At 41.4% G+C, this 25,664-nt stretch overlaps 1 protein-coding gene across 3 annotated transcripts in view; it reads left to right on the top strand.

Annotated features, from left to right (window-relative positions):
* The first annotated feature begins 18,394 nt into the window (after positions 1–18,394).
* The window catches only part of LOC120852514 (dual specificity mitogen-activated protein kinase kinase 5), a 263,024-nt gene continuing 255,754 nt past the window's right edge, over positions 18,395–25,664 (top strand). For 2 of the 3 annotated variants that reach the window (XM_040225792.1, XM_040225791.1), the window contains exon 1: positions 18,395–19,159. In XM_040225792.1, coding sequence (XP_040081726.1) covers positions 19,025–19,159 — 135 coding nt within the window. In that variant the 5' untranslated portion in view covers positions 18,395–19,024. Of the gene's footprint in view, positions 19,160–20,396; positions 20,437–25,664 lie in introns of all 3 variants that reach the window. The other variant, XM_040225793.1, reaches the window with a different exon arrangement.

Here is a 25,664-nt window from a genome sequence, read left to right as displayed (position 1 = left end):
ATCCAGGCAAAAGTGTTTTTTAAATGAAGATGAAGATTAATTTCAGTTTAAAATCTTGCATCTCTTCTGTTGTTCAGTTCAGTTCAGTCGCTCAGTCGTGTCTGACTCTTTGTGACCCCATGAATCGCAGCACGCCAGGCCTCCCTGTCCACCAATTCCCGGAGTTCACTCAAACTCAAATCCATTGAGTCGGTGATGCCATTCAGCCAGCTCATCCTCTGTTGTCCCCTTCTCGTCCTGCCCCCAATCCCTCCCAGCATCAGAATCTTTTCCAATAAGTCAACTCTTCACATGAGGTGGCCAAAGTACTGGAGTTTCAGCTTTAGCATCATTCCTTCCAATGAACACCCAGGACCAATCTCCTTTGGATCTCCTTGCAGTCCAAGGGACTCTCAAGAGTCTTCTCCAGCACCACAGTTCAAAAGCATCAATTCTTTGGTGCTCAGCTTTCTTCACAGTCCAACTCACAGGAAAAACCATAGCCTTGACTAGATGGACCTTTGTTGGCAAAGTAATGTCTCTGCTTTTGAATATGCTATCTAGGTTGGTCATAACTTTCCTTCCAAGGAGTAAGCGTCTTTTAATTTCATGGCTGCAGTCACCATCTGCAGTGATTTTGGAGTCCCAAAAAATAAAGTCTAACACTGTTTCCACTGTTTCCCCATCTATTTCCTATGAAGTGATGGGACCAGATGCTGAATCTTCTGTTGTTACTTCTATGCAAATCAATGATCAAATGTTGGAAGAAATTTCTAGTCAAAATTTGTGGTTCCTGTGTAAGTGGTGAACCACCATAAAGATTTCGTAACTGAAAAAAAAGATGCAGTAACAGAGTTGGGGGGCAAGAAAGAAGTTACTGCTGCTGCTGCTAAGTCACGTCAGTCTTATCTGACTCTCTGCGACCCCATAGACGGCAGCCCACCAGGCTCCACCATCCCTGGGATTCTCCAAGCAAGAACCCTGGAGTGGGTTGCCATTTCCTTCTCCAATGCATGAAAGTGAAGTTGCTCAGTCGTGCCCGACTCTTAGCGACCCCATGGACTGCAGCCTACCAGGCTCCTCCATCCATGGGATTTGCCAGGCAAGAGTACTGGAGTGGGGTGCCATTGCCTTCTCTGAAAAATAGTTATAAATTCTTTCATCATATACGTGTGTTGTGTTTAGTCACTCAGTCGTGTCTGATTCTGTGATCCCACGGACTGTAGCCCACCAGGCTCCTCTGTCCATAGGATTCTCTAGGCAAGAATATTGGAGTGGGTTGCCATTTCCTTCTCCAGGGGATCTTCCCAACCCAGGGATAGAATCCAGGTCTCCCACATTAGAGGCGGATTCTTTACTACCTGAGCAACCAGGGAAGTCCATATTCATCACACATTTGGTCACTAATATTTTGCTTATTGTTGGCTTCAGTAGAAATGGAAACATTTTTAATTATTAAAAGCCATATATATTTCTTTTAAGATATACATTTTATCTTGTGTCATTTATATTTATATCCACACAAAACTATAATCACAAAACATCTATAATTTTCTTGAAGTAATGTCTTTTAATTCCATTAAAGAGTGAATATCATTTGAATGAGTGGAGTGACCTAAAGACAAGGATCTGGATTTCATTTCATTTAAAAGCTAATACAGATAACAGAAACCTTATCCTAAAGCTAGCGGATTGGGTATCTTCTTTTTTTCAGCACTTAGCATTCAGACAGTAATGATGTTTGGGGCATCTTAACCTAAACCAGTACTTAGCATTACATCTCACCTGGGTCAACAGTCTAGGGTATCAGAGTTAAACTGTGTTACTGTAAATTAATGGAAAATGTAACTGCACTTTGCTGAAAGATCAATGTCCAATAAAGGCCGCACAATCAAATCTTGTTGCAATGATTGAGGTCTTTAATTGACTTTCAAAGATAAGGTGGTAATCAACACAGCTTTAACTGATCTTTTTTACTAGTTCAATTACATGCTAATGACTGGTGCCAAGTCAGAATCTTTAACTACTTATACTTATTAAATCTTATGTTAGTAATGAAAAATTACTTTAGCTTACCCAATCGATAGAACACACATCTTAATTACTATATTTCACGTTTATACTATTTTGTGTGCTTGACAAATGTTTCACAAGGGTTTTCCCAACAATAAGAAACAACAATAAGTTGTTAGTAGTGAGCACAGGCCATAGAGTCTTTTTCTAACAAAAATTAGAGATCAGATACTAAGGAAAAAATTCTGCTTTAAACGAAAATGTGGATAAAATAGTTCCCAATGATGCAAGCGTAGTGATCCAGTGACTTCTGAAAACTGTCTTGCTAACTGAAAGTACACTTAATACAACTGGGATGAAATAAATCTAGACTTTTTGAAATAAATCTAAGTGTATTTCTAATTTCTGTTAGCTTTCTAGTAAGGTAACTGATTTCATATACGGCCTACTCTAAAAATGTGTTTGGGGGAAGGATAAATGTTAGAAAAGGAAAATGACTAAATAAATAATTGATAAATAAATTGATAAATGATAAATTGAGGATCATCAAAATTAATATCTTTTGTTTTAAAGGACACTTATCAAGAAAATGAAAAGACAGCTGACATGGGAGAAAATGTTTGCAAATCATATATATGATAAAAGGACTTGTAGCCAGAATATATAAAGAACTCTACTAACTCAACACCCAATTGAAAAATAAATTTGGACAGACATTCCTCCAAAGAAATTATATAAATAGTTACTAAGCACGTGAAAAACATTTAACATTAACTATTAGGGAAGTGAGAGTCAAAACCACAGCGAAATACCACATACCCACTGGGATGGCTATCAGCTCAGTTCAGTGTCTCAGTCGTGTCTGACTCTTTGCGACCCCATGAATCGCAGCATGCCAGGCCTCCCTGTCCATCACCAACTCCTGGAGTTCACTCAAACTCATGTCCATTGAGTCGGTGATGCCATCCAGCCATCTCATCCTGTGTCATCCCCTTCTCCTCCTGCCCCCAATCTTTGCCAGCTTCAGGGTCTTTTCCAATGAGTCAACTCTTTGCATGATGTGACCAAAGTATTGGAGTTTCAGCTTTAGCATCAGTCATTCCAATGAACACCCAGGACTGATCTTTAGGAAAGACTGGCTGGATATCCTTGCAGTCCAAGGGACTCTCAAGAGTCTTCTCCAACACCACAGTTCAAAAGCATCAATTCTTCGGTGCTCAGCTTTCTTTATAGTCCTACTCTCACGTCCATATATGACCACAGGAAAAACCATATCCTTGACTAGATGGACCTTTGTTGGCAAAGTAATGTCTCTGCTTTTGAATATGCTATCTAGATTGGTCATAACTTTGCTTCCAAGGAGTAAGCGTCTTTTAATTTCATGGCTGTAATCACCATATGCAGTGATTTTGGAGCCCCCCAAAATAAAGTCTGACACTGTTTCCACTGTTGCCCTATCTATTGCCCATGAAGTGATGGGGCCAGATGCCATGATCTTCATTTTCAGAATGTTGAGCTTTAAGCCAACTTTTGCACTCTCCTCTTTCACTTTCATCAAGAGGCGTTTTAGTTCCTCTTTACTTTCTGCCATAAGGGTGGTGTCATCTGCATGTCTGAGGTTATTGATATTTCTCCCAGCAATCTTGATTCCAACTTGTGTTTCTTCCAGTCCAGCGTTTCTCATGATGTACTCTGCATAGAAGTTAAATAAGCAGGGTGACAATATATAGCCTTGACGTACTCCTTTTCCTATTTGGAACCAGTCTGTTGTTCCATGTCCAGTTCTTACTGTTGCTTCCTGACCTGCATATAGGTTTCTCAAGAGGCAGGTCAGGTGGTCAGGTATTCCCGTCTCTTTCAGAATATTCCACGGGTTTATTGTGGTCCCCACAGTCAAAGGCTTTGGCATAGTCAAAAAAGCAGAAATAGATGTTTTCCTGGAACTGTCTTCCTTTTTCGATGATCCAGCGGATGTTGGCAATTTGATCTCTGGTTCCTCTGCCTTTTCTAAAACCAGCTTGAACATCTGGAAGTTCATGGTTCACATATTGCTGAAGCCTGGCTTGGAGAATTTTGAGCATTACTTTACTAGCATGTGAGATGAGTGCAATTGTGCAGTAGTTTGAGCATTCATTGGCATTGCCTTTCTTTGGGATTGGAATGAAAACTGACCTTTTCCAGTCCTGTGGCCACTGCTGAGTTTTCCAAATTTGCTGGCATATTGAGTGCAGCACTTTCACAGCATCATCTTTCAGGATTTGAAATAGCTCCACTGGAAATCCATCACCTCCACTAGCTTTGTTTGTAGTGATGCTTCCTAAGGCCCACTTGACTTCACATTCCAGGATGTCTGGCTCTAGGTGAGTGATCACACCATCGTGATTATCTTGGTCATGTAGCTCTTTTTTTGTACAGTTCTGTGTATTCTTGCCACCTCTTCTTAATATCTTCTGCTTCTGTTAGGTCCATACCATTTCTGTCCTTTATTGAGCCCATCTTTGCATGAGATGTTCCCTTGGTATCTCTAATTTTCTTGAAGAGACCTCTAGTCTAGGAATCAGCAAACTAAAATGGACTGGAATTGGTGAATTCAACTCAGATGACCTTTATATCTACTACTGTGGGCAGGAATCCCCTAGAAGAAATGGAGTAGCCATCATGGTCAATAAAAGAGTCCGAAATGCAGTACTTGGATGCAGTCTCAAAAACAACAGAATGATCTCTGTTTGCTTCCAAGGCAAACCATTCAATATCACAGTAATCCAAGCATATGCCCCAGCCAGTAATGCTGAAGAAGCTGAATTTGAACAGTTCTATGAAGACCTACAAGACCTTTTAGAACTAACACCCAAAAAAGATGTCCTTTTCATTATAGGGAACTGGAATACAAAAGTAGGAAGTCAAGAAACACCTGGAGTAACAGGAACATTTGGCCTTGGAGTACCGAATGAAGCAGGGCAAAGGCTAATAGAGTTTTGCCAAGAGAACACACTGGTTATAATGAACACCCTCTTCCAAAAGCACAAGAGAAGACTCTACACATGGACATCACCAGATGGTCAACACTGAAATCAGATTGATTATATTCTTTGCAGCCAAAGATGGAGAAGCTCTATACAGTTTACAAAAACAAGACCGGGAGCTGACTGTGGCTCAGATCATGACCTCGTTATTGCCAAATTCAGAGTTAAGTTGAAGAAAGTGGGGAAAACCACTAGACCATTCAGGTATGACCTAAATTACATCCCTTATGACTATACAGTGGAAGTGAGAAATAGATTTAAGGGACTAGATCTGAGAGAGTGCCTGATGAACTATGGAATGAGGTTCGTGACATTGTACAGGAGACAGGGATCAAGACCATCCCCATGGAAAAGAAATGCGAAAAAGCAAAATGGCTGTCTGAGGAGGCCTTACAAATAGCTGTGACAAGAAGAAGGATGGCTATAATAGATAATAAAAAGTGTTGGCAAGAAATGTGCAGAAATGGAACCCTCATAACTTGTTAGTGGGAAAGTGAAATAGTGCAGTCACTTTGGAAAAGTTTGGCCATTCCTGAAAATATCAAATATGAAGTTATCATATTACCCAGTAATTCTGTTCCTAGGATATACACAGAGTTGAAAATATGTTCACAGAAAAACTCGTACACAAGGGTTCATAGCATTCAGTTCAGTTCAGTTCAGTCACTCAGTTGTGTCCGACTCTTTGCGACCCCATGAATTGCAGCACGCCAGGCCTCCCAGCATTATTCACTAGCGAAGAACTGGAAACAATTCAAATATCAGTAAGTGGATAAAAATAAAATTTGGCATATTCACCCAATAGAATATTACATATTCAACAAAAAAAAAAGGGAAAGAAGTACTGATTCATGCTATAGCACAAAGCTTTCTTGAAAACATTACACTAAGTGAAAGAAGCCAATCATGAAAGACCATATATGTATGATTCCATTTATATGAAATGTCCAAAATTGGCAAATCTGTAGAGACAGAAATTGGATTAGCGATTGCCTAGGACTGGGGAGATTGGGAGGAAACGGGGAGTAAGTGATAGTGGGCATGGGGATTCTTGGGGGATAATGAAACTGTTCTAATGGCCGCACAATTCTGTGACCATACTTAAAAGATTGAATTGTACACTTTCAAAGGAAGAACTGTACAGCATCTGAATTAGCTTTCAATAAAGCCATTAAAAACTAGTAAAGCGGGGAGGGGAAATGGGTAGTTAGTGTTTAATAGGTATAGAGTTTTAATTTTGTAAGATAAAAAGAGTTCTAGACATAGACGGTTGCACAGTGATGTGGATGTACTTAAGACTATATGCTTAAAAATAGCTAGCATGATAAATTCCATGATGCGTATTTCACCATAAATAAAAATAATTTTTAAAAATTCGTAGTTCAGTCATTCAGTTGTGTCCGACTCTTTGCTACCTCATGGACTGCAGCATGCCAGGCTTCCCTGTCCGTCCTGAAGCTTGCTCAAACTCATGTCCATCGAGTCGGTGATGCCATCCAACCATCTTATCCTCTGTCATCCCCTTCTCCTCCCGCCTTCAATCTTTCCCAGCACCAGGTCTGGGTCTTTGCATCAGGTGGCCAAAGTATTGGAATTTCACCTTCAGCATCAGTCCTTCCAGTGGATAGATTCAGGACTGATTTCCTTTAGGATTGACTAGTTTGATCTCCTTGCAGTCCCAGGGACTCTCAAGAGTCTTCTCCAACACCACAGTTCAATTCTTTGGCACTCATTTTTCCTTATAGTCCAACTCTCATATCCATACATGACTACTAGAAAAACCATAACTTTTACTAAACGGACCTTTGTTGGCAAAGTAATGTCTCTGCTTTTTAATATGCTGTCTAGGTTGGTCATAACGTTCCTTCCAAGGAGTAAGCGTCTTTTAATTTCATGGCTGCAGTCACCATCTGCAGTGACTTTGGAGCTCAAGAAAATAAATTAGTAAAGGATTCAATTAAATTTAAAAAGATTAGTAAAGGATTCAATATTACTATGATAAACTATGATTGCATAATTTCTATAGAAAATAACTGTATTTAGAAAAATGTTAGAAATTAAAAGAAAAATAAAAAAACATTTTATATGTTGTATTCTTGGAATTTTAAAAAATTTAGTATGAAACCTAGTTTGAATTAAATAGGTGAAATTTTATTTGGGATCATTTTTAGTAGCATTAAGAAAAGGGTATACTGGGTTTGAGTTAATTTAAGAAAAAATCAGGGAGTTCCCTGGTGGTCCAGTCGTCAAGACTCCATGCTTCCAGTGCAGGGGGCACGGCTTCCATCTCTGGTCTGGGAACCAAGATCCTGCATGCCTCATGACATAGCCAAAAATTTTTTTAAAAAAGATAAGACCAAAGAAAAGTACATAAAATGTTAGTAAATGATCTTTTAGATCCTAGTTGCTGGAGAAAGAATATCAGCTACTACTAGAATGAGGTTTTATATAGTATTGCTTATAGCTATTTTAGTTGCACTTATATCATTTTAAATACAGTTTATGAACATTGTACTACTCCATTATATTATTAATTTATCTTCAGTGATATTTATAGTATCAATTTAAAAGCTGTAAAACTTCATGAAAAGTAGCCTAAACAAGGATTTTGATAAACCAAAGCTTTCAGATTTAGAAGCAAATCATGTACTTCTTAAGGAAGATTTGAAGTTTTTTGATGTTGATGATGATAGAATTATGAACCTTATAAACTCAGTATTTTTTAGTTAACCTAAATACATAAATCTACTTGAATTCATCTTATGAAAAGAGATATGTCATTAGATATATGATCATTATATGCTTTAGTGATTCATGGACCTTGTTACATACATGCTTTGTAATGTATGAATTATTTAGCAAGAAAAATCACAATAATTTTGTTGTTACTCAAAAATTTATAGGTTGGCAGAAACAATTATGCAGCCCCTGAAGCTGATATGTTAAGGTAACATCATTAACGCTACATATGATGATTTTTTTAGTAGTTATTTGACATAACCTTTACTGTTTTTGCTAGAATATATCAGTAATTTTATAACAATCTGTCTGTAAACAGAACATTGAATTTATTAACCACAGAGTGATTTATTTAATTCTATTTTCATGTAAGTGTATAACTTAAAGTGAGATCTAAAATGTTGTCTACCCAAACCCTAAAGCAAAAACAAAAATGTACAAAATAAAAATCAGTATTCTAATAAATACATGTGAATTTAAAACTCTATTTAATGAAAATAGATATTTTTATTTCAAAAATGTATGTGTTTATGAATTGGATTAAAATAATTCATAAATGTAGGAGATTATCTTGCAACCTTTCTTTACACATAGTACTAAGGCTCTGACTATGAGATAAAGGCAAAATTTTAGTTTCTTATGCTTTCAAATATCCAAATTTAAGAAATGAAGGAACCAAGAATTTCAAAGTTCGAATTAAAATCTAAACAGTGTCACTCATTTTTAGATTACATTAAAAATCAACAGTCATCCATTCATCCTACAAGTCCTTTGCATTGACCACGTTGAAGGCAAACTTTACTAATTTTACCTATCAACAAAATCTAGTAGTTCTGAATCTACACACAGGGTTCATTCAAGCCATACTGAAAAACATGACTTCTGTATACGGATGAGAACAATGTGTTACTAAGTTTTGTGTTTCCAGTATTTTTCATATAATGAAGGCTCTATGTCAAATGAACATGTGATGATTCAAAATCAAAAAGACTTGTCTTCTTTTTTAAGATCTTTAAGAAAAGGATACTTCAATTGGAAATCATGGAGGTTTTTTTACAAGAATAGTCAACAAGTCTGAAATATTATCTCAGGTGTAATGAACTTACACTGTTCTATGCCTCCTGAAAAATAAAAGGTTAGACTCACATTATCCTTTTGAGGCATCTCATAAGGCATCATTGTTTCCTTGTATAGAAATTTTGCTATTTGAAAGTCAATGAAACATTAAGCAGAAACTACTAGGATGAGTTAGACTTATTCTTTTTAAACAGAACTAGAAGCAGTGTTAGTAATGAGGAGACAAGAAGACAAGAAGAAAATTTTGATTGATTTGGCAAAAAAAAAAAAAAAAAAGGAACGGGTTACCTCTTGAGGCAGTGAGTCCTGTTATTGTGGATGTTCAGGGAGGCTGTATGACAATTCATTAGGTGAATGTAGAGAGTTCTTGAATTGGGCAGAAGATTAGATTGGTGCTTTTGTAAGTTTCCCTTATCTCTGAGATTTTATTATCATTTTTTCAGGCCTGGGTCTGATTTAGCTTGGTTTTATTGCTTTTCCACTATGTGTATAATACAAAGAACCTTGTCTTGAAGATGATAAATATGGTTTAAGTTCCTGCTGTACCATTACTGGTTGAGTAACACTGAGAAAGAGGAGAGTGGAAAAGCTGGCTTAAAACTCAACATTCAAAAAATGAAGATCATGGTATCCGGTCCCATCACTTCATGGCAAATAGATGTGGAAACAATGGAAACAGTGATGGACTTTATTTTCTTGGGCTCCAAAATCACTGTGGACAGTAACTGCAGCCATGAAGTTAAAAGATGCTTGCTCCTGGGAAGAAAAGCTATGACCAACCTAGATAGCATATTAAAAAGCAGAGACATTACTTTGTCTACAAAGTTCCATACAGTCAAAGCAATGGTTTTTTCAGTACTTATGTATGGATGTGAGAGTTGGACCATAAAAAGGCTAAGAGCCGAAGAACTGGTGTTTTTGAACTGTGGTGTTGGAGAAGATTCTTGAGAGTCCCCTGGACTGCAAAGAGATCAAACCAGTCAGTCTGAAAGGAAAGCAACCCTCATATTCATTGGAAGAACTGATTGATGCTAAAGCTGAGCTCCAATACCTCACCCACCTGATGCGAAGAGCCAACTCATTGGAAAAGACCCTGATGCTGGGAGAGATAGAAGGCAGGAGAAGGGGATGACAGAGGATGAGATGGTTGCATGGCATCACTGGCTCAATGGACATGAGTTTGAGCCACTTCCAGGTGTTAGTGAAGGACAGGGAAGCCTGGCGTGCTGCAATCCATGGGGTCCCAAAGAGTCAGACACGACTGAGCAACTAAACAACAATACTGAGAAAAATTAGAGCCTTTTTAGTATATATAATATACAATATGGAGTTTATCTAACACTTACATATTGTTCATTTGTGCTGGGTCCCAGATCAAGCACTTTACACATATTAACTTCTTTAATCCTCTCATAACAATTCTATGAATTAGGCACTATTTTTATTCCCAGTTTTTAAACTGCGGAAATCAAGAAGTCTTACACAAGACTTACATCTTGAATAACACATGAGTGTTATTCCAGTTTCTGCAATCTGTCTACAGAATCCAAGTTCTTAAGCATTACTCTATACTTTCCTATGATGCACACGATAACAAAGGGAGATGTTTTAGAGCTCTGCGAGCTCTAAAAGTGAGAGATATTTTATTGGTTAATACAAAAAAAATAATATAGACGCCTTTAAATGATCAAAAGAAGGAAAATAAAACTTACATGATTTTCAGGAACACCAGCCTACTCTACCTTAGGGAGAATGTATTAGGTAGAAATTCAATCCAATGACATCATAAATTAACAAATTTATGTTAGAGCATCTAAAATACATAGTACAGGGACTTCCTTGGTGGTCCAGTGGTTAAGAACACCTACCAATGCAGTATCTTCCCTGATGGCGCAGAGGGTAAAGACCCTGCCTGCAATGCTGGAGACCCAAGTTTGATCCCTGGGTCGGGAAGATCCCCTGGAGAAGGAAATGGCAACCCACTCCAGTACTCTTGCCTGGAGGATCCCCATGAACAGAGAAGCCTGGCGGGCTACAGTCCATGGGGTCGCGAAGAGTCAGACACAACTGAGCGACTTCACGTTTACGTCACGTTTACCAATGCAGGGGACACGAGTTTGATCTTTGGTCCGGGAAGATTCCACATGCCAGTACAGCAACTAACCCCTTGCATCACAACTACTGGGCCTGCGCACCTAGAGCTTGTGCTTCACAACAGGAGAGTAGCCCCAGCTTGTTGTAACTAAAGAAAGCCTACTTGCAGTAATTTAGACCCAGTGCAGCCAAAAATAAATAATTAAAAAATACAAAAAAATACAAAATCCGTGCCACATACTTGGTGTTCTACGAATATCTGTTGACCTGTTGTTTCTGCTTCTGCATGGTGCTGAAATTGCTCTCACTATTCTTTTTCCATTTCTGCCACAACACAAAAGTGTAGACTTTCCCATCACACTTTGGGGTTTGTCTCTTATCACTTTCATCCATGCTTCTGCATATTCTTTTTCTAAATTAATGGATATCAGCCCTATGAGGAAAATGCTGTTTGTTAATTGTTATTATCATTTTAAATTACATCTTTTTAAAATTAAAATTTCTAAGACATTATTGCAGGTGTGTAGAATTGCAACTTACTTTAAGAAAAACATTTTATTTTGGAAAAACTTTAGGTTTACTGAAAAGTTGCAGTATAGTACAGAGAGTTCCCATATACCTTCACCCAGCTCACCCTAATATTATTGTTCAGTTGCTCAGTTGTGTCTGACTCTTTGCAACCCCATGGACTGCAGTGCACCAGGCTTCCCTGTCCTTCACTAATTCCTGGAGTTTGCTCAAACTAATGTCCATTGAGTTGGTGATGCCATCCAACCATCTCATCCTCTGTCATCCCCTCCTGGCTGCTATCTCTCCCAGCATCAGGGTCTCTTCCAATGATTCAGTTCTTTGCATCAGGTGGCCAAAGTATTGGAGCTTCCAGCTTTAGTATCAGTCCTTCCAATGAACATTCAGGGTTGATTTCTTTTAGGATTGATGGGTTTGATCACCTTGCAGTCCAAGGGACTCTCAAGAGTTTTCTCCAGCACCAGAGTTTGAAGACATCAGTTCTTCAGTGCTCAGCCTTTTTTATTGTCCAGCTCTCACATCCATATATGACTACTGAAAAAACCATAGCTTTGACTACATGGAACTTTCTGGGCAAAGTAATGTCTCTGCTTTTTAATACACTGTTCAAGTTTGTCATTGTTTTTCTTCCAAGGATCAAGCATCTTTTAATTTCAAAAGTATCTTTTAATTTCACCATCTGCAATGATTTTGGAGCCTAAGAAAATAAAGTCTGTCACTGTTTCCATTGTTTTCCCATCTAATTGCCATGAAGTGATGGGACCAGATGCCATGATCTTACTTTTTTGAATGTTGAGTTTTAAGCCCGCTTTTTCACTCTCCTCTTTCATCTTCAACAAGAGGGTCTTTAATTCCTCTTCCTTTTCTGCCATAAAGGAGGTGTCATCTGCATATCTAAGGTCATTGATATTTCTCCCAGCAATCTTGATTCCAGCCTCATCCAGCCCAGTATGTCCTATGATGTACTCTGTATATAAGATAAATAAGTAAGGTGACAGTATACACCCTTGATGTACTCCTTTCCCAATTTGGAACCAGTCCATTGTTCCATTTCCCATTCTAAATGTTGCTTCTTGACCTGCATACATATTTCCCAGGAGGCAGGTAAGGTGGTATAGTGTTTCCATTTTTTTTAAAGAATTTTTTAGTTTGTTGTGATCTACACAGTCAAAGGCTTGAAGCAGAAGTAGATGTTTTTCTGAAATTCTCTAGCTTTTTCCATGATCCAACAGATGTTGGCAATTTGATCTCTGGTTCCTCTGCCTTTTCTAAACCCAGCTTGTATGTTTGGAAATTCTCAGTTCACATACTGTTGAAGCCTAGCTTGAAGGATTTTGAGAATTACCTTGTTAGCATGTGAAATGAGTGCAATTGTTTGGTAGTCTGAACATTCTTTGGCATTGCCCTTCTTTGGGATTGGAATGAAAACTCACCTTTTCCAGTCCTGTGGCCTCTGCTAAGGTTTCCAAATTTGCTGGAAATTGAGTGCAGCACATTAACAGCATCATCTTTTAGGATTTGAAATAGCTCTGCTGGAATTCCATCACCTCCGCTAGCTTTGTTCGTAGTGATGCTTCCTAAGGCCCACTTGACTTCACATTCCGGGATGTCTGGCTCTAGGTGAGTGATCAGACCGTTGTGGTTATCTGGGTCATTAAAACATTAAAACTTTTTTGTAAAATTCTTGTATGTATTCTTGCCACCTCTTCTTAATGTCTTCTGCTTCCATTAGGCCCATACCATTTCTGATAGGTCCATACCCCTGATGTAGCATTTTACATAATCATTGTACAGTACTGAAAAGTCAACATTGGTATATTACTGTATTATTAACTATACTCCAAACTTGATTCCACATCACTGGTTTTTCTTATTACTCTCCTGTTTTCTGTTCCAGGATTCCATTGAGGATCCCACAATACATTTAATCATCATATCTCCTTAGTCTCCTCAGGGATGTGACACTTCCGTTGTTTTTTATGACCTTGACAGTTCTGAGGATTATTTGTCAAATATTTTGTAGAATGTCCCTCAATTTGATTTGTCTGATGGTTTTCTCATGATTAGATTGATGTAATGGGTTTTGGGAAGAAGATCCCACAGGTCAAATGCCCTATTTATTGCATCGTATCAGAGAGTACATGACATCAAAGATGATGTTAACCTTGATCAGTTGGTTTGGATGGTGTCTGCCAGGTTTTTCCACTAGAAAGTTACTCTTTCCATCCTCTATTTTCATCATATTCCTTTAAATGAAAATCAACAAGAATTGGGAATTCCCTGGTGGTCCCCTAGTTAGCACTTGGTGCTGTCACTGCAGGGGTTGGGTTTGATCTCTGATCGAGGAACTAAGATCCTGCCAGCTCAGTGGTGTGGCTGAGGGTGGGGGAGGGGAGGAGAAAAGAAAAAGAAAAAAGAATCTCCAAATCAAATATTTGAATGTTATATGCCTTGGACAGCAAGGACCAGTCAGTCCTAAAGGAAATCAACACTGAATATTCATTGGCAGGAATGATGCTGAAGCTGAAGCTCCAATACTCTGGCCACCAGATGCAAAGAGCCAACTCATTGGAAAAGACCCTGATGCTGGGAAAGATTGAAGGCAGGAGGAGAAGGGGATGACAGAGGATGAGATGGTTGGATGGCATCACCAACTCGATGGACATGAGTTTGAGCAAACTCTGGGAGATGGTGAAGGACAGGGAGGCCTGGTGTGCTGCAGTCCATGGGGTCACAGAGTCGGACACAACTGAGTGACTGAACAATTCAGGGACACTAGGCGCTGAAGGAGGCAAGTGAAATTCTTGAACATAGGAGGCAATTGACATGTTATGAAGTTTGTGGTTCAATGGGAGTCTATGATGTTTGTTGTCTCAGCCTCAGCAATGGTGGTGGTGATGGCAGTGGGAAGGCAAAGGAACAACTGAGGCTCAAGACAGGCAGAAGATACACATGGTAGTTGCATTTGTATTAGTCAATCTACTTTGCTTTCAAAACCCACTTATTCATTCATTCATTCAGTTCAGTTCAGTTCAGTCGCTGAGTCATGTCCGACTCTTTGCGACCACATGAATCGTAGCACGCCAGGCCTCCCTCTCCATCACCATCTCCCGGAGTTCACCCAGACTCAGGTCCATCGAGTCCGTGATGCCATCCAGCCATCTCATCCTCTGTCATCCCCTTCTCCTCCTGCCCCTAATCCCTCCCAGCATCAGAGTCTTTTCCAATGAGTCAACTCTTCACATGAGGTGGCCAAAGTACTGGAGTTTCAGCTTTAGCATCATTCCCTCCAAAGAAATCCCAGGGCTGATCTCCTTCAGAATGGACTGGTTAGATCTCCTTGCAGTCCAAGGGACTCTCAAGAGTCTTCTCCAACACCACAGTTCAAAAGCATCAATTCTTCGGTGCTCAGCCTTCTTCACAGTCCAGCTCTCACATCCATACGTGACTACTGGAAAAACCATAGCCTTGACTAGACAGACCTTGGTTGGCAAAGTAATGTCTCTGCTTTTGAATATGCTATCTAGGTTGGTCATTCATAACTTTTTTTCCAAGGAGTAAGCGTCTTTTAATTTCATGGCTGTAGTCACCATCTGCAGTGATTTTGGAGCCCCGAAAAATAAAGTCTGACACTGTTTCCACTGTTTCCCCATCTATTTTCATGAAGTGATGGGACTGGATGCCATGATCTTTGTTTTCTGAATGTTGAGCTTTAAGCCAACTTTTTCACTCTCCACTTTCATTTTCATCAAGAGGCTTTTTAGTTCCTCTTCACTTTCGGCATTCAGCAAATATTAAAGTGCCCACTGTATGCCAGGTACTATTTAGGTAGTATAGATACAGCAGTGATTAAAACATATACCATTCCCTCCTCTTGCCAAGTTATAGATTAGTGTGGAGACAAACACAGGAGTGAAACATGTGGCATGGTAGATTGTGATGAGTGTTAGGAGAAAAGTAAATTAGGGAAGGGGACCAGGCATCACGCACACCTGTATGATTGCGTCCACGGGTGGGGTGGGCTTGGGGTTGATTTTTAATAATGAGCTAAAGGAATACCTCAACAAGAAGTTGATTTTTAAAAATTATTTATTTATTTGGCTGCGTCTGGTCTCAGCTGTAGCATGCAGGATCTTTGATTCTTGCTGCAGCATGTGGGTTCCTTTAGCTGTGACATGCAGGATCTTTAGCTGAGGCATGCAGAATCTTGTTTTTTTTTTTTTTTCAGTTGTGACATATGGGATCTTTAAGTTCTGGCTTGAGGAACCCCTATTTGCAGCATGTGGGATCCAATTCTCTGACCAAGAATCCAATCTGGGCCCCCTCCCCTCTACGTCCCCCACACTGGGAGCACAGAGTCCCAGCCACTGGACCACCAGGGAAGCCTCCAAGAAGATGATTTTTAAATCAAGATCTGCAAAAGGTGAGGGAATGAGCCATGTGGATATCTGGATAAAAGCAATCCAAGGAGAGGAAAGGGCAAATGCAAAGGCCCTGAGGTGGGATGCCTGATGTATTTAAGGAACAGTAAGAAGGAGGATGATGTGAATGAAGTTTGAGAGCTCTTAAAGCCAGGAGGTATGGACGGCAGAATGTACAGAGTTTTGCAATTCAAGGAAAGGACTTTAGTTTTTATTCTGTGCAAGTTAGGAGGCCATCAGGAGAGTTTTAACCAAAGGAGTGACTTGATCTAACCCTGGTAATTGGGTTGAGAATAGACTGTTGTTAGCAGTGGCAAGAATGGAAACAGAAGTTTAAGAGAGAAATATAGTATGAATATAATACTGGGATAGTATCTAAGAAGCATTCAGAAGGGATCAGATTCTGGGTTATGGATTTGTGATGGGTAGCAATGTAAAAAGAGATGAAAGAAAACCTCTATGAATCAATGTAGTAGTAAAATGTTAATTTTCTTCATTTAAGAAATACTTTATAACAAAAAAGATAAATAACCCAATTAAAAAATGGGCCAAGGACTTGAATAGACACTTCTCCAAAGAAAATATACAAATGGCCAATAAGTATATGAAAACATGAACATCCCTAGTCACTGCTACTGCTGATGCTAAGTGGCTTCAGTCATGTCTGACTCTGTGCGACCCCATAGATGGCAGCCCACCAGGCTCCCCCGTCCCTGGGATTCTCCAGGCAAGAACCCTGGAGTGGGTTGCCATTTCCTTCTGCAACGCAGGAAAGCGAAAAGTGAAAGTGAAGTTGCTCAGTCATGTCCGACTTAGAGACCCCATGGACTGCAGCCTACCAGGCTCCTCCGTCCATGGGATTTTCCAGGCAAGAGTCCTGGAGTGGGGTGCCATTGCCTTCTCCGTCACTAGGGAAATGCAAATCACCCTAGTGAGATATCACCTCATATGCATGAGAACACGGCTTTTAACAAAAATACAGAAAATAACAAGTGTTGGTGAAGATGTGAAGAAATTAGAACCCTTGGGCTACTGGTGGGAATGTAAAATAGTGCAGCCATTGTGGAATATGGCAGCTGCACAAAAAATTAAAAATAGAATTATCATATGATCCAGCAATTCTACTTGTGGGTATATATCCAAAAGAATTGAAAGTACAAATTGAGTTGGTTTTCCCCATAGTACTATGAATAAAAAAGCCATTTTAACAAATTATGAGTTCATAGAAATCTCTGGTTTTGTGGTCTATTTTTTCAAATAATAGGAAATGAACTTTCAATAAAAAGTGTATGGGGACCTTGAACAAACGATTTATTTTTCACAGACTGATGTGCAGGTGGAAAGGGGCAATTCTTTGACTATCTGGAGGATCTGACTAAATGAATTTCCTCCTAAGCTATTAATTTACAATAACTGAAAAGAGATAATTTATCTCCTACAATGGACTTTCAAATTAAATATAAAAGGAACGTAGGTAGAGAAAATACGCAGAAAATTGGTATTATATCAAAACTGACAAATATTTAAATGATTTTTTTCGGTTGCATTCATCAACTGACTGTCAGAGAGAGAAATAACACTCCTCACCCGAATTTATACAAAATTCAGTCCCCCAATGTAAAGCGATATGTAGGTTTTTCTTAGAGATAAAGGACGAAACAATTTGTAAACGAACTTCTATATAGGCGTCATAGATCAACAAAATTGTGCATTTAAAAATCTGAAGTTAACAAGTCATTTAAAAATAATCAAGGGTTATTGCTACTGCCTGTGATATCACCGATTGCGTAAACATTGCTGTCTAGGATATTTTTTGCAATGGTTTAATAGGGAAAGATGATGCCACAACTCCAAATGTCCCTAGGCAGTTTAACCTCTTCACTGAATTTCTTTCCTGTTGCTTTTCAATAGGGGGCTGTTTGCTATTTTAGGGCAACCATGGGTAAAGAACTTCACTGAAAAATCCACGGTCACATTACTCATTTGGGGAGACAGATGATCTCTAATCTGTATCTTGGAAGAAGGAAAAAAGGCAACCTTGTTCTTGATCATTTGATGCACAAACTCCGCGAATATTTAAGTACTAATAAAGCAGGAATTAACGAGAGCTGCAGTTCTATTTTTCTAGGCTTCTGTACAGCCAAACAGTACGCATTTGAAGTCATCAATCGGCTTTTGGCGGACCTCTGCCCTAGTTCACTTTCCTCCTTCTTTTGTTAGATGCTTTTACCTCGACGACTTTAATCAGGATCGGGAAAGGAAAGGGCCGTCTCTGTGGATGGTCGCTTCGCGACCTCTCGGGTCTCGGGACAGAATATTCTACTTGATACCCTCACTCCAGATTCAGCACTAAGCACTTGCTCTTCTGGTCCCGCCCCGCGACGCGCAGGGGCGGGGACGGCCGGGAGCTGCCCTCTTCCAACATGGCGCCGCGGGAGGCGGGTCCGCTCTCCGGCTCCCGGGGTTCCGGCGCTGCGCGTTTTGGTTCCGGAGTAACAGTGCCCGCGCCGCTGCCTTCCCCCTCCTGCCGCTGCCTTCCCCCTCCTGCCGCCGTCTTCCCCCTCCTGCCGCCGCCGCCGCTGCCGCCGCCGCCAAGACGCTGGCCTCGGATGGCCGCAGCTGAGTCGCGCGCCCCACGCACTTTGGCTGAGGTGGGGCAGAGGACTCGTCCCCGGCCTTCCCGGGGACGTTCCGCTCGGCTTTCTTTTGGTCCGGCGGCCCTGGGACTCTTTCCTAACAGCCCCGAACTGAGCCCCCCCAGGCGGGGACCCTCCGCTCCTCTTAAGGAGGAGTGGACACCTGCCGCTGTATCTCCCTAAAACGGGGTCCTCTCTTTGCCGTCCCCTCACACCCACATAGACGGCAGAGAGCTTCACGATCCCGTTTGCCATCTTCTCCAACTCCAGAACCTTCTGACCTCCGCTAGTTCCTCCTGGCTTCTGCCCCTTACCCCGTCCACGCTCATCAGGAGACGTCCCTCAGCCCCCTCCAGCCTGGGCCTGGCGACGAGCCTGCGGGCTGCTTCCAGACCACCTCCTCTCCTCAACCGTGCTCTGACCCTCGGTCCTCTCGTCACCTCTTGGCGCCCCCCACGTCTAACCAGGGGGGAGGAGGGCCCCCCTACGAGGATGTGAGCCCCTTTAACCTGTAATGCTGTGGCTGCTCCTTGGCCCCTTCCATGCCATGGAGAACCAAGTGCTGGTGATTCGCATCAAGATTCCCAATAGTGGAGCGGTGGATTGGACAGTGCACTCTGGGCCGCAGCTACTCTTCAGGGATGTCCTGGTGAGTGTTAATCTCAGTGTGTCAGTCCCAGAGAGTCGGGGGAGGCGTTTGTGGGGGAGTCAGCACTGTGATCACTGAATCCTACCCTGGTGGCCTGAGCTAGTGACCATTGCTGGCCTCCATGTGGGGGCAGTTTTATTGCTTCCACAAGCATTGATTAATTGCATGGACTGAAATCTGACAAGTGTTGAGGTCCCTGGGGAAGTAGAGATGAATCAGATTGGACCCCTGCCCTCAAGGAACTCAGCCTGGACTGGGATAAAATTTTTTACACAGAAGCAACCAACTGAGATACAAAAAGCTGAATCTAGAAGAGAGTTTTGTGGAATGTCCCTGGCTGGATTCCAGGTCTTTCTACTGAGTTTTCTAAACTTGGTAACTAGTGGAAAAGAGAAAGAAGACAAGCCTAACCAATCACGTTTTAGCAAACTTAAAGTGTCCTAAGTTTTAAGATAGTATTTTATGTAAAGAAAGAAGGATAAGTAAAACGAAGAAAAAAATGCAGCCCATTAAACTATGACATGCCATACATTGTACAAAACCCAATTTCAGAGATGTTAAAAGAGAGGTGTTATTTCAGTGATGTTAAAATGTGCTTTTAAGACTCAGTGAAGCCTTACTTTCATAATAACTATTCAAACTGTATTTCCAATAAAATAGAATGTTAGACTTGGCACTCACCTTTCTTTATAGTCCAACTCTAACATTCATACATGACTACTGGAAAAACCATAGCTTTGACTAGATGGATGTTTGGAGGCAAAGTAATGTCTCTGCTTTTTAATATTCTCTCTAGGTTGGTCATAGCTTTTCTTCCAAGGAACAAGCGTCTTTTAATTTCATGGCTGTAGTCACCATCTGCAGTGATTTTGGAGCCCAAAAGAATAAAGTCTGTCACTGTTTCCATTGTTTTCTCATCTAATTGCCATGAAGTGATGGGACCGGATGCCATGATCTTCCTTTTTTGAATGTTGAGTTTTAAGCCAGCTTTTTCACTCTCCTCTTTCACTTTCATCAAGAGGCTCTTTAGTTCTTCTTTGCTTTCTGCTGTAACGGGTGGTGTCATCTGCGTATATGAGGTTATTGATATTTCTTCTGGCAATCTTGATTCTAGCTTCTGCTTCATCCAGCCCAGCATTTCATATAATGTAGTCTGCATATAAGTTAAATAAGCAGGGTGACAATATACAGCCTTGACGTACTCCTTTCCCAATTTGAAACCAGCCTGTTATTCCATGTCCAGTTCTGACTGTTGCTTCTTGACCTCTTCCTTCATGGTAAGGCCCAAGCTCCTTGGCATGGTCCTCTGGATCCGTCTTGATTGGCTTATGCCTGCCTGGCTCCGGCTTCATCTCTCACTACACCCACATGAGCATCCTGTCCTCCAGATATATAGAATTAACCATGAGTTCTCCAAGGTGCCCAGGCCGTGTCCACTTGGCCTCTTTCCTTAGCTAGCCCGCTCCTACCTGTCCTTCAGAGTCGAGCTTCACTTTTCCTCTGCATTGGTCTTGGTCACATACCCCTCCTCTGTGTGCCCACAACTTTGTCCTGGCACAGTACATGGGTTTTGTGCTAGTTTTGTTGGTCCCCTCCACTAGATGATAAAATTGTAGAGGAGACGGACATCTCTGTTTCTGGTGCTACCTAGGACCCCGAAAGATTTGTTTATGAGGGAGCTTCAAAGAGGATGCACACCATTATGGTTTTGTGGACAGCACACTAGGCTTTGAATCAAGAACTTTGGATTTAACTATAGCTAGGAAAGTCACTGTTCTTCTCCGAGCCTAAATTTTCTTGCTTGTGAATTAGGAGTAATGATACCTGCCTCAGAGACTTCTAAAGATTGACTGAGATTGTGTCTTTGATGAGAAAGACATAAGATTTCTTTGACTTTACTCATTTGAGACAACAGAAGGTATTCTTTTAAGCAGAATGATTGTTGTTGTTTGGTCACTCAGTGGGGTCTGACCCTTTGTGAACCCGTGGACTGTAGCCCTCCAGGCTCCTCTGTCTGTGGGATTTCCCAGGTAGGAATACTGAAGTGGGTTGGCCTGTCTTCTCCAAGGGATCATCCCGACCCAGGGATTTAACCCACATTTTCTCCTGCACTGGCAGGCAGATTCTTTACCACTGAGCCACCAGTACAATGAGCCCAGGTAGAATGGTACAGCGGAGAAGGCGATGGCACCCTACTCCGGTACTCTTGCCTGGAAAATCCCAGGGACTGAGGAGCCTGGTAGGCTGCAGTCCATGGGCTCGCTAAGAGTCAGACACAACTGAGCAACTTCCCTTTCACTTTTCACTTTCATGCATTGGAGAAGGAAATGGCAACCCACTCCAGTGTTCTTGCCTGGAGAATCCCAGGGACGGGGGAGCTTGGTGAGCTGCCGTCTGTCAGGTCGCAGAGTTGGACATGACTGAAGCGACTTAGCAGCAGCAGCAGCAGAATGGTACAGTGTTTGAAACAGACTCTTAAGCCAGGCTGACTGGGTTTAAATTGCAAGCCTTACCATACTCACTCAAGCAAGTGTCTTCTGTATCTCAGTTTCTTCATTGGTAAAAAGAAAACAAAATAGGGTTGGGGGATAAAAGTAGTGCCAATGTCATAGAGTTCTGAGTTCTAGGGCAGTTGATACCTGTAAAGTACTGACAACAACCTAGAGCTTACTAAGTTCCAAGTGTTTTTGTTATAGCAACAGAAGAGACAGGGCCTGGGCATCTCTTAGTTGTACATTGGCTCAAGGATGACTGGCCTAAAAGTAAGCCTTGCACTAACAGTTCCATGATTGAGAGCTCAGAGTGCAGGGTGCCTTTGCATGTGCTTACTCAGATAAGGTCAGGTAGAGCGTATTATGTTGGGAAGGCCTGATGCAGGGCTTGTGACAGTGGGTGCTGTGCGGTATATCAAGTTATTTGAACTGCAAGCTCAAATCTTGCAGGACCTCTGAGCTCTCTTTTCCAGGTTTTCCTTCAGCAAGAAGCCAACAGTCCACATCAGCATTTTTGGCTGGGAACCTTAAAATTTTAAGCCAAATGAAACCTGCACTGTTTCCCTTCATCTGATATAACTGTCCTCATGTCATTTTTCAAATGAGGACTCATGAAACCCAGATGAGGAAAATGATAAAGCCACATGGCTAGCTTGTGGCAGAACCAGACACGGAAGCCAGAAGCAGTTTGTAGTGACTGAGTCAGCCGGAGCTGAGGGTGTTTTGGACTCGGAGTCGGTAGTTGAGGGCACCACTCATAGCTCTACCGAATGGCTGGGACTCCCTGGGCAGGTCACAGGGCCTCTCTGGTGGCTGTGTCCTCTGTCTGAAATAGGGACTTGCTGCCGTGTGAAGTAGGCCCAGCTGGTCCTCTCGGGCAGAGGCATATGTGTTATCTGTGTTTCAGCTTTCTGTGTTTCACGCCTTTTTTGGCGACACAGTCCCCAGTTTGGGGAAAATTGTGTAGGAGGTCTGGATTAGTGAGTGGTAGGAGAGAACATTCCCCCATTCCTCTGAATCCTCTCTCCCAAGTTCCAGCCCACGTTTCCTCTTATCTCTGAAGTGTCTGTCTTATCTGAGCCTGTGATTTCTCCTGCCTTCTAACTTAACAACTGCTATTTGCTAGTTTATGTCTTTTGTTTGGCCCTTTGGAAATGGCAGTCCACTCCACCACTCTTTCCTGGAAAATCCCATGGACGGAGGAGCCTGATAGGCTACAGTCCATGGGGTCGCAAAGAGTCAGATATGACTGAGCAACTTCACTTTCACTTTATCATACTATGCGTGCTTGGTTGCTTAGTCGCGTGCGACTCTTTGTGACCCTGTGGACTGTAGCCTGCTAAGCTCCTCTGTCCATGGGATTTCCCAGGCAAGAATGAAAGTGGGTTGCCATTTCCTTCTCCAGGGGCTCTTTCCTGACCCAGGGGTTGCATTGCAGGCAGATTCTTTACCAGCTGAACTGTAGGGGAACTGTAAGTGCTCTGAATTGTTAGTCTTTTAGGTTTGTCTCTATTTTTGTGACAGATTGTAATCTTCCTGATGTCAAGAAGTAAGTCTTATTCTTCTGGTACCTACAGTTTTGTTATCTTTGTGCTCCTGGCATGTTGTGGATGCTCCCTTATATTTTTGGTTTGCCGTTGGTTTGACTGAAGTGAAGGAGAAGAAAAGGATCAAGATATGATCACCATCCCATGTGTAAACCCATGTGCTCTTTTGAAACATTCTTTAGGTTGGGTAAAATGTTGAGAATAAGACTGGGTCATTTTGAAATTAATCACTTAAAATACAACTGGAAAATATGCATAAAGTTGGATGTGCCTGGTTAGAAAAGACCAGGAGATAGTGTTTTATTTTCCAACTTTTTACCCCTTTGTCATCACAATAGCTCCACTTTATTTGCCTTAACAGAACAAGGTGGCTGGTTATGTTCATGTGATTCTCATGATTCTCTCACGATTCTTGGTTTTTCTTTCTGTTTCTCCATGTTAGATGTAAAGTTTGCGTGGCTCCTTCTTTATGTTGATGGGCTAAGGAGGCCATTGCTGCCCAGCAGTGTGTTCAAATAGTTGTCAGAAATGTGTCGTTTGATGGGGATCTGCTATTTATAAGTAGGAAGGATCCTAAGTTAGTTTGCTAATTCTGTCGTGTTCACACCTTGAGACTGGTTGTCTGAAAGTAAGCAGTCATAACCTAGACTTGGAGAGCTGGGAAGGTGGAGGGTGTTTGGCTCTCTCTCCCCACTTTTAAACCAATACTGGCTGCTGCTGCTGCTGCTGCTGCTGCTGCTGCTGCTGCTGCTGCTGCTAAGTCGCTTCAGTCGTGTCCGACTCTGTGCGACCCCGTAGACGGCAGCCCACCAGGCTCCCCCATCTCTGGGATTCTCCAGGCACGAACGCTGAAGTGGGTTGCCATTTCCTTCTCCAATGCTGAAAGCGAAAGCTCAGTCGTGTCTGACTCTTCGCGACCCCATGGACTGCAACCCACCAGGCTCCTCCGTCCATGGGAGTTTCCAGGCAAGAGTACTGGAGTGGGGTGCCATTGCCTTCTCTGGAAACCAATACTGGCTAGTCCTCGGTAAATGCATAGAAGGATTAAGTGAACCAGAGATCATCCTCCATTAATTGTCAGGTGCTAAAATTTAGGGTTTTGTTATGAGCTAAGATTTGTAACGTTCCAGTCATCAGTGACTGTTTTATTTATTTAACAGACACTAATACTGCACTTAACATGTGCTAGACACTATTGTAAGCACTTTATAAATATTAACTTATTAGTCTTACAAGGTAGGTACAATTATGATCTCATCTTACACAGAAGGAAATGGAGGCCCAGAGAGATCCAGTCAATCAGGGCCTGAACAGCATAGCCAAGGTCCAAGCCTAGCAGTTTGGCTTTCCTCCATACTCTCAGGCTTTGCACTGGTTGCCTGTGTATTCCATATGAACTCAGCAGTTTTCATTTACCTGTCAATGAAAGTAGGTAGATACTTTCTACCTACAAATATCTAGAAAGAATTTGTTTTTCAATACTAAAATCTTTTACAGATATTTCCTCAAAAAGTTGTTTCATTTGCTAAGACTAAAGAAAAAAAAATCTCTTTTGGCTCTAATGAGTGAGGACTGCCTAAGATAGTTCCTTTTGATCAATTTTATTTGCACAGATTTACTTAAAGCGCGCACACACACACACACACACACAGAGAATAGAGGCAAGACTATTATGCAAATTGCCACTGCAGCAAAAGCTTCTAAAGAAGTGCCTTTAGAAGGAAGTTGCAGCCACCACACTGCTAAGTGCCCTGCTTGGAAGGGCTGTGGGCGCCCAGCCAGTACCTGGTGCCAGTTACGGCACAGCCCAGGAGGGACGTTGCAGCAGAGCTCCCCGAGAGCAGTGGAGTGTGTAGACCATTTGGGTTGGACTGGACATCATAGAGGGTCACTTTTCCCAGAGCTGTTTCTCGAAGGTGTTCTGTACCCTTTTAAATAAACTGTCTCTGTAAGCTATTTTTCAAGTGTTCTTAACTTTACAGGTTCATTTAAACATTGATACCAAGTTATATGCACTTCTTTTGTCGGCTAGATTAACTACATAATAGATTCACTTTGTTTTGATGTCATTAAATATGTTTCTCAGTTGCACAGAGTAGAGGTTGATAATTCTTTGTATTAAATGTAGTATTATAGATTTACATCATCATCATGGAAACTTGTTTTTTGAACTCCTCCCATTGTGAGTGTAAGGCATGGTTGTTAGATACATATCAAGAACGACATTTGTTGAAGATCTATGGTGTATTAGGTTAGTTCATGTTTATTACATTATTTAATATTTTTCACATTACCTCCATAAGCACTGGGCTTCCCAAGTGGTTCAGTGGTAAAGAATCTGCCTGCCAGTGCGGGAGGTGCGGGCCACATTGGTTCGATCTCTGGGTCAGGAAGATCCTCTGGAGGAAGAAACGGCAACCCACTCCAGTATTCTTGCCTAGAAAATCCCATGAACAGAAGAGCCTG

The sequence above is a fragment of the Oryx dammah genome, unplaced genomic scaffold, assembly GCF_014754425.2.
Source record: "Oryx dammah isolate SB20612 unplaced genomic scaffold, SCBI_Odam_1.1 HiC_scaffold_26, whole genome shotgun sequence".
In the NCBI taxonomy this organism is placed as follows: Eukaryota; Metazoa; Chordata; class Mammalia; order Artiodactyla; family Bovidae; genus Oryx; species Oryx dammah.
This window is presented reverse-complemented; position numbering and strand designations above follow the sequence as displayed.